Source organism: Accipiter gentilis, chromosome 22, assembly GCF_929443795.1.
Source record: "Accipiter gentilis chromosome 22, bAccGen1.1, whole genome shotgun sequence".
Taxonomy (NCBI): domain Eukaryota; kingdom Metazoa; phylum Chordata; class Aves; order Accipitriformes; family Accipitridae; genus Astur; species Astur gentilis.
The window spans coordinates 1854005-1870093 of record NC_064901.1 but is presented as its reverse complement, the minus strand read 5'-3'; the positions used below and the strand labels follow the sequence as shown (position 1 = coordinate 1870093).

The 16089-nt window shown below is 42.4% G+C and overlaps 1 protein-coding gene across 40 annotated transcripts in view; it reads left to right on the top strand.

The window, feature by feature from the left end:
* The window catches only part of NRXN3 (neurexin 3), a 1031704-nt gene that overhangs the window by 85561 nt on the left and 930054 nt on the right, over window positions 1-16089 (top strand). For 32 of the 40 annotated variants that reach the window (XR_007509161.1, XR_007509160.1, XR_007509159.1 and 29 more), the window contains 2 exons: window positions 1169-1186; window positions 10616-10645. The exons of the other annotated variants lie outside the window; for them this stretch is intronic. Coding sequence is in view for 28 of the 32 variants with exons in the window: in XM_049825578.1 (XP_049681535.1) it covers window positions 1169-1186; window positions 10616-10645 (48 nt within the window). In the remaining 4 variants the exon portion in view is untranslated. The remainder of the gene's footprint in view (window positions 1-1168; window positions 1187-10615; window positions 10646-16089) is intronic. 40 annotated transcript variants of the gene reach the window in all.

Below are 16089 nucleotides of genomic sequence, written 5' to 3'. Positions count from 1 at the left end.
AAGTGGGACAGGACCTGTAGTAGTCCAAATCATTAACGTATTGCTTTGAAGTCTTACTGGAAAGATGATACCTGCAGCAGCACAACTTCTGGGCAAGGTGCAAGCCTTCAGGAAAGAATGCTACGTAGGGACCTGGCCCCACTGTTTCCTCAAGCAAGTTGATTTTTTTATTTTGGAGGGCTGCCTTGGAAGGAAAATACTGATCTAGTCTAATCCCGTGAGATTTCAGGGGTTCCTCCCTCATAGTGTTACGATATGTGTAGCTATTCAGAGCAAGACTAAACTTGGGATGCTAAAAAAATTGAGAGGCATTTTTTTAAAGCACATTCTCTGGGATTGGTGGGCTCTGCCCAAAACAGGCGCTACATTCACAGGTATGCCTTTTCTGTGATTGATACTATCAGTTACATAGTCTTGCTCCTCTCTTTTTTAGATGACTAATTTATTCTGGGATTTATGTGATTGATTCTGAAAAGCGGTCTTATGTCACAAATAGAAAAAAATACTGACTGACGTTTGGTCTGAATTCAGCATCTTGTGGAAAGACAACATGTGGGACATGCAAGCCTCTGGCACTTCTCCCCCACCCCTTCTGCTGTCTGCAATGAAGGATGTTGGTTTGGGAATGATGGGCAGGAAGAATGAAAAGGAATGGGCTCTCTTCTAGACTTGGGACTATGCTGAGTGTCTTGCACCTGGTCATAAATTCACATGGCCCCTCACAAAAGGGGAGCAGGTTCTTTTCTTTTTTCTGAAAACTTGCTTGAATTTATGTGCAACAGAAACCTACTGCAGGCAGGTTGGTTTTTGTTTCTTTCTTTTGCATTTGTGTGTGAAAAACAGTAGAATATTTTAACCAATATTCTTACAGGAACTGACGTGGCTTGGTTCTATCTGATTCCATGAACTCTCTCTCCGGACAGATATGATGGTGGATTTACTTTTACATGCACAGTGGAGAGGGAGCCAGTGCCTCCTCCCTTGCATGGCTGGGTGCTTGGCTGCAGATGGGTGGCCTTCAAACAAACCTAATTACTTCTGGTTTTGCATGAAATTGATTTCCATGCAAGGATACTGAGTTGCTGTGTGCATCTCTAATGGCTTTTTTATCTTCTCTCTCTCTCTTTTCCTTTTCTCCCTTCTGCTTGCCATGAAAACACCTCGACAGATGTCAATCATATTCCAGGTAAGTGTTGCTTTTGCTGAGCTGAAAGGCTGTTCTTTAAAGAGTGGTGGTGAGCAGTTACTAGGGGCAGAAATTTCATCCTGCTTCTTGAGAGTGTACAGAAGAAGCCTTCATACTGGACATCACAGGGTCTGGATTGCAAAGTCTTTGCTAAAAGGAGGGCTTCATAGTAGCTAAGGTCACAAACTTCCCTTTTCAGAGATTACATTGTGTTGGTCAGTTAAAGGGATGTTTTCTGAATAAAAATTACATTGAACATTGCATTATATACAGTTTATTTCTGATATATAAGTGTGTAGTCTGGCATACAAATCTAGTTTGGTCATTTTCCTTCTGCTGCTGCAGTCTACTCCATTTGCTAGTCTCACTGATTACCTGTTGAGTTTCATTTCCACTAACAAAGGGTTGTTTTAGGTTTTAAAACCCAGTGAGTGCCTTTCTGTCTGAATGTGAATGTGTGATCCTATTTAGGTATCAAAACTTTAATTCCTGACAGGGCACAAGTGACTAATTTAAAAGGAAGAAAGAACGTGTACTTTATGTGCTTGTTTATTTGGGGACTTCTTCCCCAAGGAAGTATTTTACCATGGATAACTCCAAACCTCCCTTCTCAGATTGCTCCCTCATTGCCAGAAGGATCGGAGTCCCCCAACTTCAGCTACAAGGGTTAATCGAACCAGAGCACCTTACGCTGTAGTCCACATCCTGTTGCAACTGAAGCTTAAGAAACTAATTTTTACCTTGCGCTCAGGCAGCTCCTCCTGGTTTATCATTATGTGAAATGAAAGTGGGAGCCCAGGGAAGCGGCTGGCATTGCCCTGGCTGGAGTGGGATGATGGGAACATCAAGACTCTTTTCCTACTCAACGTTCTCTATAATTCTTGCTAAACCTGACCTGGACCTGGAATGAGTTCTCAGTTCAATTTGCTTCTTTTCTACACTTGGATAATCAGATTTTGTGAAACACTTCGGAGAGGCGCAGTGAGGGCCAGCCGCTTGGGTAATTTCCCTGCATATTTAGCCTTTTGGCTTCTCTCGTCAGTCCCCTTTTTGTTCTGCTGAGGTCCCCTGCATTCTGTGTGCATCTCAGCTGGCAACAATGGAGATGGAAGTGGCCAAATGGTAAATGTTGTCTGGCATGCCTTGGAAAGAAAGGCTCTGTCAACCATAACATTGAATCTTTTCAGTGACCCACGGGGCTGAACATGTACCTTCTCTGCCCCAGTCTGAGGTGTTCAGGAACTCCTGTCTCTTCTCATCTTGGCAGGATCTGACAGGACATGCACCAAGGGCTCAGGGTCACAAGTCTCTTCACCACATCCTGAAGCTCTTGGTGTCTGTAGCAGAGGAGGATGGTTGAATTGGGAATGCCTGGCCTTGCTATGCTCTACCAGTAGGACTCATGATATTATGCTATAAATGAGTGTTGCCTCTAACAATATCAGGGCCATCTCTAAGGCCTGCACAGTGTGCAGAGGATGACAGCATGACTAGTAGGGGCCCAAGCAGAGGTGGCACAACCAGTACAGGACCATGCTGCTGTTACTGTGGGCACCCTGAAGTGGTTCATCCTTCTGCTCTCTGAATGGGCTCTTCTGCCCCACTGCCCTCCTATTCTCATAATTTATATGCTTGGATGTACATTTTTTTGTTCTTCCATCGCTCATACACATGTGTTCTTGTTCTCAGGACTGCTGTATGCTTTCTCACATGGATTTCTACTCATATGTGAATGTTCTTTTCCATGTGCTCTCACATCTCAATCTGTATGTTTTCAGTCTGACAATTACCCACACCTCATTATTGGACTCTGTAACTGTTTACTCCTGCGCAGTCTAATCCGTCTGCTCAGCTGGGTCACTGACTCGCTGTCTCATGTAGAGGAGAAATAACTTACCTTTCAGTACTTCAGTACTCACCTCACCTTCACAATGTGCTTAGAGATCTTGGGCTGAACATTATGGAGGTTAAGAGCCTTATTATAGAGGTTAAGTGCCTTGGCTGGGGAGTGGTGTGCAGCACACGCCAGAATGGATGCCTCTGCCACCTCTGCACAATATCTGCCCCTTTCTTTGCACCTTCTACTCTTTGCCAGTGGTCTAGGTTCTGAAAGAAAAATTGTTGGGAAAAGACCAGTAGATCAAGGAGCAAGTGATATTCTTCTGTCTCACTTACTTTGGGTTTTTTTTAGTGGAAGAATATATGCAAGAGAAAGAACTAAATATGGGTCCTTGATATTATGGTGACTGGTAGTGATACCTGGGGGGTGTTGAAGTTTAAATAGTGCTTTTCCTATTCATGCTACGCTTATCCCCTTTGTGGGAGAGATCTTCAGATGTTCATGGGGAGGAGGCTAAGAGATGAAGTTCTAGGCATTTTGCTGTTATGATTTTACTGCTGACTAGAGTTTGCACGTAACTGAATGGACACAACCCAGTAGAAATGACCTAGTTAGTTGGGGCCCCGAGGAAAAATTAGTCCTTGTTTGCCTGAACAACTCCTTCATAAGGATCCAGAGATCCTGGAAGGCACAAGCATACTAGCTCTTTTTTCATTGGTCTTTAATCTTTCAAATTCCATCTTTTAATGCTTCTTTGCCTTCTTCATCTCAGTGCTGCTGTTGTAGTCTGTCTCCCTAACTCCATGTCATAGGGTCATTTAAGCAGTACCTGTATGCTGGCTTCTGCTTCCTTGAAGCTGAACTCTGCTTTTTGGGCATGACAATGTGTGAATTGTGTTTCAGCCCATTTGAAGTTTCCTATTTGCAGAAATTTCTAGGTTAGAGTAAGAATGCACCCATGCCGTATCTTCAGTGCCACTCTCACAGGTGTTTGAAACCAGTTTGTACAGACTTATGTTCTTCTTCATAGGTGCCACTGTTGTTTTCATTCTTGAATACCCTTTGCACAGGCACTCTCCCCTAAATCCGATCTGAAATGTGAATGTTTTTCAGCTCCATGCACACCCATTTGCAAAAACATGGCAGTAGTGATCACTGTGGTCAGAGCAAGAATTCATCTAGCCCAGAAGTGTCTCTTTACGAAAGCAGATGCTTTGGAAGAAGTTTAAGAAACTACATTAGCATTTGTCTTGTCCTGATATACCTTTGTGGTTTCTGGTAGTCACTGTTTTTAAGAACTTTCTGACCTGATATTGCATCCAGATCGTGATGTTGTACAGTCACTGATGGACATATTTTCTCTGGATGTGTCCAGTTTTTGTTTTCTTAATCCACTTATATTTTTTAACTCCACAGTATCCTGTGATAATAAGTCCCATTGTTTAACCATTCAAATATGGAAAGTACTTTCTTTCACTTGTTTTTACACCTGTTCCTTGAGAATTTCATTCAGTGACTCCTACTTGTGTTCCGACAAATAGGGAAAAAAAAATAATTCCCTGTTCACCTGCTCTGTATTATTTGGGATTTTACCTCTTCCATATATATTGTCAGAGTTGTCTTTTTCAAGCTGAAGAATTCTATTCTGTGCCTAACAGTTCTTTTCCCAACTGTGCACCTACCTGATCAGGTGCTCTGATTTGTAGTGATACACATCTTCTTATGGGTCAGCCATAAAGTGCATTCACCCTCAAGTCTTGCTACCTGTACGTGTTCCCTTGTGTGTGTGGCCATCTTTGTGAACACTTGCATGTTTATTTTCATGCTTTCAAAAGCCACCATGTTTGTAGCCCTCCCTTTGTGAATACTTCTAGGAATAAGCCACATGCAATGTCAGAATACTGTTTCTGCCATGGGAGAAAGAAGATAGTATGGTTTGGTCACTATTTCTGCCCATAGATATTGGGGCAAATGACTTTCTCTTTGGCTTCTACCTCATGCTCTTATTCCTTTGATCACTCAGAGTAGGTGCCACTCTCCCTGACTCACTGCTCCCGATAATGACAAAACCTATCCTGGAATTACATAGCAGAGGAAGCAAAGGGGATGGAAAAGAGGAGGTAGCACAGCTGTTGTGTGTAATTGGATTGGAAGTGGGCCTCCGGCTACAATAACAGAACTGCACTCCCGGCTGGCCTCACTGCTGGGGCCTGCGAGGAGCCCCTTGGCTGTTGTGCATCATGGTTGAATCAAACAAAAATGACTGCTCCCCAGCCTGTGCTACTGCTTTGCCCAGTTAGAAAAAAACAGGCACCATGTATGCCAGCAGCCAAGGAATCAGGTCATTGTCTTGGCAAAGCTGACCTGTCTAGCAACTAAAAGGTCTGAACTAGGCCTCAGAATGATTTTTCCTCTTCATCCATTCTTCACATCTCTCAAGACAAGGGTTTTGCTTCTTCCTCTGAGTCCCATCCTTTGGCCCGGCTGGAATGCCCTCTTTTTGGTACATGGGGAGTCTTCCTTGGTCTTTGGGTTTTAGAAAACCTCAAGGTGCCTATTTTAAGAGGGACCACATGGGAGGCAAGGGACTTGTCAGCTCTCCTGCCTAACTAGAAAAGAGAACTGCTGATGGAACTGAGGAAGGAGGCTCAGAGGAGAAAACCAGCCTATTTTTTAAGGAATGACTGGTTTTAGGAAATTAGGAAAGGAGGTGTAAACAACAGGCTCCATCACTCATCAGAGTGCTCTTCTCTATAGTAGATGTCATTTTATTTTTGGAAGAATCCCTGGTTTTCATGATTTCTTTCTTCAGCTCTGCCGTAAAGGATTTGCATGTATATCCTGGACCAGAGGGCACGATGCCCTGCCTCAGACATACACTGCAGCTGGCCCTGTTATTGTTTGAAAGCGTCATGGAGTCTGATACCCAGGGAAGCATCCTCTGTGGGCAAGCCTGCCCCTGGGGAGAGTTGGGCTGCTGCTGCAGCCTGGCAGTCTCTCTTCCTATTCATTAAGAGCTTTTGGGCTAATCATCTGGCGGCATCATTAAAAGGGAAATACTGAGGCTGCCCGCCTTAACAGAGCAATTCAGCAGCACATGCACCCCCCCACACACGTGCACCCCACCTCCCCCCACCCCCCCGGAGCATGGGCCCAGTAACATGGGACAAGCTATAATTAACTAGATGAAGGAGTCCATCTTCCTTTGTTGCTGCAATCAGTTGTCACTCTGAGCTATGTTTTGTGCTCTCCCCACCTTCTTAGTTTTTGTGGCTTTATTTTTCCATTTTAAATGCTAAGTACCCAAATGTGATGCTGGGGGTGGGGACAGTGGGGGCAAGGTTCAAACTGCTTCCAAGGTTTCCTTCATTTTCTCTTCCACCCTGAAAATTGCCCCTAGTAAATCCTTAAAGATGAGGACTGCTGTTTAACTACATTGCTCTTTCCTGTCATTGTACTCTGAAGCTACTTTTAAAGATGTCCTTCTGGCTTCAGAAGAATCCAGTGTTGGCCCTTGATACTTTGTACAATTAGAGCCACTTAATTTTACTATTTTGATATAGAAAGCAGATGGTTCACAATTTAAAAAAAAAAAAAAAAAGTAGTTCTTTGAAATGTTACTTTGAGATCAAGGAAGATTAATATTAACCTTTAAGAAAATAATACTGATTTGGCAGTAGGTTAAAGAAATACCAAAAAACCTTCCAGACCTAAATAGGAAGAGTCAGTTGTGGCAGGCATAAATCATGGCCAGAGAGCAGAGTTTATAAGTCTGTCTGCCCTCAGCAATGGACATATTATTTTAATAACAAACCAATGGTCTGAAGAAGCAGGCCACTTTCTCTTCACATTACTGATGAAACTCTGAAGAAGCTGGGGGTCCAAAGGCTGAGCACAAGCAGATGCTTATAATTATCTAAGGAACCTGTTGAGAGTCTTCTTCCAAAGCCACGTGCTTGTCCTTACTGTCACTCATGTTTGAAGTTCAGGAATAGCAAGTCACCAGATTCCTGACTTTGATATAAAATTTCTTTGCAGGCAGATAAGGGGTTTTCCTAAACCTTTCCTGGAGTACTTGCTATCCACCATTTTTGTTCGGCTGTGGTTGTGCCCAGCCAGTAGGTTATTATAAAAATGACTAGACTGGTTTAGAAAAAGCACACAACCCCTTGACCCTTGTGGCTCATGCAGGTTTGTGTCAACCTTTTCCCAGTTCTACACTGACTGGGTTTGGAGCCCTGAGGTTTTAAGCTGGGTTTCTTGTTGAACAAATCTAAGATTAAAAGGAAAGCATGTTTCACCTGGATTTAGGTGGAAACTCAGATTTTCTTACAGGATTCCCCTGGAATGGGATGGCTGTTGGCAAAAACAGTGGTTGTGTATGTGGATAACGTGCTTTGGGGCCTGATGAGTTCATTTAGCATCCTGCTCAAAGCTTTGCTGGCCTTTATGGTTGATGCCCAAATAGCATGGTGATAGGTGTCCCCCCTGTTCTGACAAAATCTGGTCTAGTTTGCAGGTCTGAACAATACCCACACCTCTTGCATTGGTTTGTTGGATGCCCTATTAGTTTGTTGTTGTCCAATAGCAAGTGCTGCCCCATGCCACCCTGAGATGACTGACTTTTATCATTTGAGAATTGTGTCAGTGTCTTGTCATGTCTTGAAACTGATGTAAAGGTGAGACAATGATGTCAGTTCACGTTTTCCGTATTGATTTTAGTGTGACTAATTTGGGGCCTTTGTTACACATGCTGCAAATGTCACAGATTTTAGATCTCGGTGGTTGAAGGTTTTGGTTGTTAATGAAATTTTGTTGGAGATAAATACACTAATTTTCACTCCTACTTTAAATTGCAAGGGAGGAAAATTTTCAGATGAGAAAAGCTGATATGTTATTTCATTATTTATATTATTCTATCTAATAATGAATCTGGAATTCTGTTGGTGTTCTCTTTGTTAAAATAAGGATCTGTGTTGATGGACAACTTAAGAGATAATATTGGGTTTTTGCTGTATCTCCAAGTCCACCCCCCTTTTTCTTCCTGTTTGAAAAAGGAAAAAGTAGTTGGGTGAGGGAGGGACATTATTTTTCACTAATCTCCCTACTTCCATTGTTCATTTGGGACTAGAAGATCAAGAGGTACATACAATACCACAGCTGCTCTTGTATTTCAAATTTGTCAAGAAGCAGAAAGAGTCAGAACATTTCTTAGGGAGACTCTTCTTCGCAGGCATTTGAACGAGGGCCAACCTGGGGGCCAGAATGGTGGGTACATTTGGGGGGGTGTTCTCACTCCTGGACTGCAGGCAAAGGGCTCTGGGCTGCACCTGGCTGATGCGCCTGACAGATAGGGCACACAGCATTGGCCTTCCTGGAATACGGACAAAAGAGGTGTTGACATTCCTGACATTTTGAGATTTCTGTGGTTCCTTTGTGGCTGGTGGAGAGAGAAGGGGTCCTCTTATGGTGTGATTCAGAGTGTTTAATGCAGGCTCTTACTTTGAAACCTCTCTGGAGGTTTCTCTTTGTCAGTGTCCCACCTCCCCAAGTGGACAAGGTCCCTGCCATTCCCAGCAGCTGCGCCTGTTGGTGCTGTGCCTCTTAGCCATGGCTTTCCTTCCCTGTGGTGTACAAGGCCTGAGGGCTTGGGACCTCTCTATCTCTGCTCTGGGTCTGATGTCCCCTCCCTGTTCGGCCAGCTTCAGCTGCATGTCATACTGCCACCTTCTTGCTCTTTCTCCTTTTTCACCATTGCTACAGGGTCTCTGTGCTTTTTAGGTCCTAACAATTACACTTTTGTCTTCTTGACTTCTACAGTGCCTTTTACAGTGACTTCCAGCTGCCCATTTGGACAGACCTAAGATTTGCCTATCAAGAATGATGGGGTCAGTGGCCATAAATAGAGACACAAATTCAACCCACTCTACTAGCAGAGCAAAACAATTCAGTGAAATTATATCTTGTAATTTAGACCAGAAATATGTCCTACAGTCTCAAATCTGCTATGTTTATTTATAGCTAAAAAACCTAAAAAAATCTAAACCTATGTTGTGTTTCTGATTATTTTTCTAAATCCACAATAATCTTCAAGAACATTAAGATATTTGCATTCCTTAGACTGTACAATTATTAATCCCCTTATCTGGCTTGGAGTTCTCTGTGGGTGAACACATTCTTGGGATGATCTGGATTTTAGATTTCTCCAGCAGACACAGAGGAAAAATATAAAAGTGAGAGAAATGAACTAATTCAAACTCAGCATGATGCTTTTTGAAAATTCTCATTCCAATAAATTCATTTGACCTCTCAGACTCTGTGAAATTAAAAAAGTCACAGCCCTGTTTGATTAATAAACTCACTTAAGATAGGGTGTGTGAGTGGGGTGTGTATGCATGGATCAAAATCCCTGCCATACTAAGTGCTGTGAGTGGTAGGAGATGTGGAGGAGGAATCAAGCTAAGGGAAGAAGGTCAGGAAACCAAGTATGAAAGGGGTCACGCATGGCTTGGGTGGGTAGGACTTGGTTTTTGTTATGTTAGTTCTGTGATATCATGTGTCACAAAATTAACAAATGGGTTAATTGATGATTAATGGATTGGGCATGAATATATATATACACAATAGTATTTAAACAATACTTGTAGGAATACAGTTATACAGTAAACATAGTTGAAAATTTGGGCTAGAAGTGGATTTTAATTGAAACAAAAAAGGTTTATGCCAGAAAGAGTTATTGGACAGAGACTGGAGCAGCCCAGGTGACCACCACAGCCCTATCTATAGAGCTGACAGTGACTGTCACTGCTGAGGGGAGCTGTGCTGCTTTCTGGCTTTACCTTGAATTATGAAACCAAAGAGTAGCTTTAGCTACAGAGCCATAAAGTAACACACTACCCTTAGAAGTTTTAATCTCCAGTTCTTCCCAGAAAGGAAATGGCGTAGGATTAAAAATAGGTTACAGGTAAATTTTTTAGTGCTTGCCAGGTCTGGTGTACTAGTGTATAGTTAGTAAGTGTGAGCGGTGTTGATTGACCTCTAAAAATACATGTTGAAGCCACCACGTTCAGGAATGAGGATAGCTTTGTGTGTGCGTGTGTGTGCATGCATTTAGCCCGGATATTTTGTCTGAAGCAGATCTGGTGGGATTGTGGCCTCCCTTTCACTGACCACTGCAGCCTTGAATTTCAATCTTTAGTTGAGGAGAAGTTATTTCTATAGCTCACCAGAGGAGCGAATGCTCCCTGCAGAGCCCCACTGCAGACCTTGGCTTCCCTAGCCCCATTTAGCCATACTGGTGTGCAGTGCCTCTGGAATCACTCCCCAAGAGGTATGATGAACCTCAAACACAGTTCTGCAACTACCAGCAGGTTTTTTCTACCTGTGACAGATGCTTTCCTGCTCAGTGTGGAAAGCAGCGCCTGCATATGTGTGTGCGCTGTCTGCTACACCCATACTTGGTCTAGTTCAAGTATGTGAGCTCCAATCCTGAGAGGTATTGGACCAGTGCGCATGGATATTGCTGCTTCTTTTTCTGTTTTGTTCTTTTTTTCTTACTCCCTCTCTCTCTCTCTCTCTCTCTTTCAAAGGCCTCTCACACCTGATGATGGGTGAACAAGGTAAGTCCTTCAACTTTCTCTTTGTTTCAGTCACCGATCATGAAAGAACTTTGTCCCTGCTGCTTTTCTGAGCTGAGCTTTGCATGACAAAAGCAACTAAGCCTACTGGGTGCCAGTCAAGCCATTTGCATTTTTGACTCTGTGTCCCCTGAGCCATGGCTACTTGTCAGCCTGGGACTCAGGTGCCCAGGAGGGAGCATGAAATGATTCCATGGACAGTAATGAGGTATGCTTCCCCCTTCCATGCAGCCCATCAACTATTTTATCTTGCTATTTCTTTCTTGTTGTGCCAGCTGTAATGACTCCCACTTCTGCCTGGTAAATGTAGACCTCAATGTTGGTCTTTATTTTTAAGAGTGCAATTATTACAAAAAAAACGTTAATAGCCCTCATGGCATGATCCTAACTCATTATGAATCCTGAGGAAAATTGCATATAATGGCCTGTATGTCCTGTGTCTGCAATTTAAAATATTCAAATATGCACAGTGCAAAATGGTTTAGAAAAAGAACAGGGCTAACCCCAGGTTGGGCTACAAATGGGATCTAGGCCTGTATCAGAGTTACGTTTTAATATCTCAGCCTGGATTGCGTTAACAGATCTATTGGCTGTGACACGATGGGATCATTAGTCCCATTTTGCACTATGGGGGTGTGGAGCAAGAAGCTGGTGAGGTGAGGTGAGGAGAGGGGTGATTCTGTTTTCCTCTGACAGTGTTAGCGTCTTGCTGACATGGGAGCACAGGGAGGACTTAGCAGCACTGGTGATGCATTCTAGTCTTGTGAATGCAGGAGTGAAAATGTTGGAGACTTAATGCAAGGTGTGTGCACTAGGTGTACTAGGAAGACCACACCAACTCTTTGTCTACGGGGAGTGTCATCGTTTAACCCCAGCCAGCAACTAAGCACCATGCAGCTGCTAGCTCCCTTCCCCCCACCCAGTGGGATGGGGGAGAGAATCAGGAAAGATAAAGTAAAACTCGTGGGTTGAGATAAAGACAGTTTAATAGGACAGAAAGGAAGAAAATAATAATAATAAAAGGATTGGAATATACAAAACAAGTGATGCACAATGCAGTTGCTGACCACTTGCTGACCAATGCTCAGTTAGTTCCTGAGCAGTGCTCCCCCCCACAGGCCAACTCCCCCCAGTTCATATAGTAAGCATGACGTCCCATGGTATGGAATACCCCTTTGGCCAGTTTGGGTCAGCTGCCCTGGCTGTGTCCCCTCCCAACTTCTTGTGCCCCTCCAGCCTTCTTGCTGGTTGGGCACGAGAAGCTGAAAAATCCTTGACTTAGTCTAAACACTACTTAGCAACAACTGAAAATATCAGTGTGTTATCAACATTATTCTCATGCTAAATCAAAAACATAGCACTATACCAGCTACTAGAAAGAAAATTAACTCTATCCCAGCTAAAACCAGGACAGGGAGAAAATGTGAGTTCTGACTCTAAAGGCTGATGAGGCTTTCCTAGACTAGATGTACACAATAGTGTTTTTGCCATTAAGTGAACATGTATCTGAGGTTAGACAGTCCAAAGAGTTAGTAAGATGGAATGTAGTACCTGTGAAGGATCAACAGTAATTAGGTACTTGAATAAAAGAGGCATATTCTCTATGTATTTCAGTGAAATGTAGAGAGGCTTGGGACATAATCAGTTTTTATTCTGTAGTTCAAGGCAGATGTCTGCTCTGAGGTCATGAGAGCTTAGGAAACAATCAGAAGTAAAGTTGGGGTTCACTCTTCAGTTTCTGTACTGCTTAGCATCCCTATGTGGTGGGAAAAGTAGGAAGACAGGCCTTTTTATGCGGGCATGTCAAGACCATGGTATTTGGCATGTGGAGCACCTGGCTAAGCTCTGGGAAGCATTGAGCTCCTTCTCTATCCTCACTTACTCTTCAGCTGGGCTTGTTGAAGGAGCATCCAGCAGACAGGTCCCTTCAGTATGTCCTAGTTGCTCAGGATGCAGCTGAGCATGGCAAGCCGTTGGCAAAGGAAGGATGATGGCATGTTGGGAGTGATCAGGACAGTGAACTTTCATGGCCACTTTCAATCTCAGTGACACTGAACATATCTTTGTAGCAGTCTGTGATTTAGGACTGGATTATATAAACAGATGCACTTGGCCATTTAAATTACAAGTTGCAACCCAGCTGGCTCATGAAGACTTGCATGACCTATTCAGGCCTGTATGATTGTCATCAGCCCTTTCTATGGTCCCTTGCCTGGCAAAAAAATGTGAAAACTATTGGCTTCTGGCAACTTTAGCCATCCTTGTTTATCCATGATGCATCAGGGAACAGTGGCTTCTCTTTTCTTGCCAAGCAACTCGCAGATATTCCCTTCTGATAAATATTTATTCTCTATAAAAATATTATGGATATAAATATGTAAATGTATATGTGTGAGTAAATATGCAATGTCAACATTATATACAAATACATTAGCTCTGGTAGGTGAAATGTGTTTAGCAAATATATTACCATGGGATTTATTTTTTTTCTGTCCTACTCTGTTGTTTCCCTTGCTGTTTTGAATTTGACGTGGAATGAGGCATATCAATGGCATGCTATTGCATGAGGGGTTTGCATTTCTCAGTAGAAAAATCAAATTAAAGCCAAAGGGCTTAACCAGGCAGTTGCTGGTTGTGCTGTCAGTTGTTTAAGCCTTGCTTTGTGCTTTAGTTGTGGTGTGTCTTTTGTTTTTCCCTTGAAGTTGTGTTTTGTTGGGTTTGGCTGCTAGATAAACACACTCATTTTCTTGTTTTTATAAGTATGGCCAGTGACATAATTTTCTGTTTTTTATGCTTCCTCCTTCTCTTCTCTTTTGCCTCCTCCATGACGGACATCCCTCTTGTTCCTCCTCTTAACTGGACGCACACCTTCCTGTCTGTAGGTAGAAGTAAAGGTAGAGATTGCATTCTTTCTAAGACTTCGTTGCTTGTAAAATGTTTGTTTGTCAATGGGCAAATTGTGTTTTTATGAGTGTGGTTCATATTGGAACTTAATGCCTTTACTTTTAAAAGTCTCTTAATTTTTTTTTTATATTGAATTATGGAAGAAATATTTATTAAGATGAATGCTTTGAGGCCTTCTTAACAGATGTTATTTTCTTCCCTGTTCACACTAAGTACCAGCTGCACAGTGTCAGGCTGTCCATAACTGGTGACGCTGTGGTGCAAAGGAACCATCAGTTCAGTCAAAGACAGAGCCAGAGGCCAGTGAGCTGGTGCTGGTGACTCTCTTGCACTGAAGTGATGCCAGTCCTGGGGATTTTGGCACTGGTGTTGGTGGAAGCAGGACCCTTCAATGATGGAGGTCCTTTGAGCTGTCATTTCTCCCCCCAGCTCTGTTTCCCATCCTCTCTGTTAGTGAAAAGGTATTTTTCAAAGAGAAATTGAGTTGCAAAAAACTGCAGAGGAAACAGAAGTGATCAGCACTGCTAAACAGCGAGGTCCATTTCCTTTGCAGCTCACTAAAGCACAGTTCACACCTGTCTTTAGCGTGCAGAAGGCAGTCATCCATCCCTAATCAAAACTGTCAAAAAGGCAAAGTGCTGCAAACCTGCTGTGGGTCTCCAGTTGGAATGGAGGGAAGGGTGAAGATTAATTGATAAATTATAAGCACTGCTCGAGGAAAATCCATTTCTTTGTCCTATTTTTCCAATGAGAGAGAGAGATCAAAAGGTTTTATTATGCTGAGGCTTACTCCTTTTCAACAAATACACTGCTGAAGAATCTGATCTATTGATCAGCGTGATTTGAACACACTGGAGGATGTTGGGTGTGTCCGTGCCAATAAGACATTTGGGGATGAAATGACTAATTGTACTACTATGAATTTGGGAGGATACGAGAGCTCAGAAGATTTGTTCGTAATAACTTTCCTTTGAGGCACAAGCAGTCTCTGCCCAGTGATCACTCCTCCTGTAATACCTGAATTCTGGGGAGCACAGTGGCATATTAAACACTTTCTCTTCATATGATTCCTCTTTCTGATGCCCTTCCTTCTTCTAACAAGGTTGTATTGTTGGATTCTCTGTGATAGAGTGCATCATGTAATCAATATTATTTGTTCTGTTTTGAGGTTGAAAGAATATTCCAATAATTAATTTCATAGCTTTTCTATTCTATCCAAAGTTGGGCAGTGGAGGATAATACATAAGCTGTACTCAGAGCTATCTTCTTAGCAAGAGGTGAACATCAGAACATAATAATCATATACACTGTAAAAAATGTGAGAACCTAAAGCTCTAAGCACACCATACAAAATATTACTGTGCCTCAACACAGCTGCCAATAATTGAGTTAGCTGATGTATGGCTTAGTGTGATTTAAGGGTCAGTGTAGATCAGGGTGAGTCTTGTATGGCGTGATGTTAGCTCATGTTGCTCCCTTCTTTTCTCGGGAGTCATTTGTGCTGCAGGCCTGTCTGTGCAGGACTAAACTGAAAGTCTTTTCTGAAGCAAAACTCCCAGCTGAGCCTGTAGGAATGAGGATTATAATATATAGTGCACAATTAATTCATATGCACTGAAACTTAATTTATTGTGTCATTGAGTGAAAATACTGTTTCACTTCCCAACTATGTGTAGTTTTTAGCTCTAATTATAGCAAGTGACTTGATCGGAGAACCATCATTCTCTATGAAAAATGGTATTACCTTCAGAGGACTCCAGCGGTGTAATTTTGAACCCACACATGGCCTTCGGCTCACGGAGAAGGTGGTACCAGATGCCTTAGTGATTGGACCTGGAAGGTTCATATTTTTTGGCATTCTTGTAGTTTGTAGTGAAAACTGGCAGCCACTCTGTCTCATGCCACATATGTAGCCAAAGTATATGATGTATTTGATTTCATAAAACCTCTTCACAACGTATAGCAGTCTGTGACCTTGCATTCATCATTTGAAACAAGTCTTTCATTAGTTGCTTCTACTGTAGTAAATAGGCTTCTTCTGCATCTATCCTTTTTAAAAAGTTCAGGAGATTATTTTTTTTAAGTTCCTGGAAAGCTGAAGAAGATGATGTATAGTTGTTCTGGGGTGGTGGCTGGACTAGTTGAGACACAGAAAAGCGCCTGAGTACCACTTGCATTTTAACCTGAACTGAGTATATATGCATTGTTTGTGTTTTTATTAGGTGTATGCAATTGGTCATGGAGATGAGGTAAACGTATGATGAGAAGGGAGGACTTTTATTTAGTTTGGCATGAATTGCTGAATACGACTTCTCTTCTGGAGTGGAATTGACAATTAAGGAACAATTATATTGAGTTTATTTCCCTAACACTCCCCCAAAAGTAAATGATACCAAAGGAGATCATAAATATACAACTCTAATTTGCTATTGAACTGGAGTTAATGTGTAGTCACGTTCTTCCATATCATTTGTTCTCTTGACAGCCTTTGTTAAGGAAATGATAATTTCCTTATTGCTACC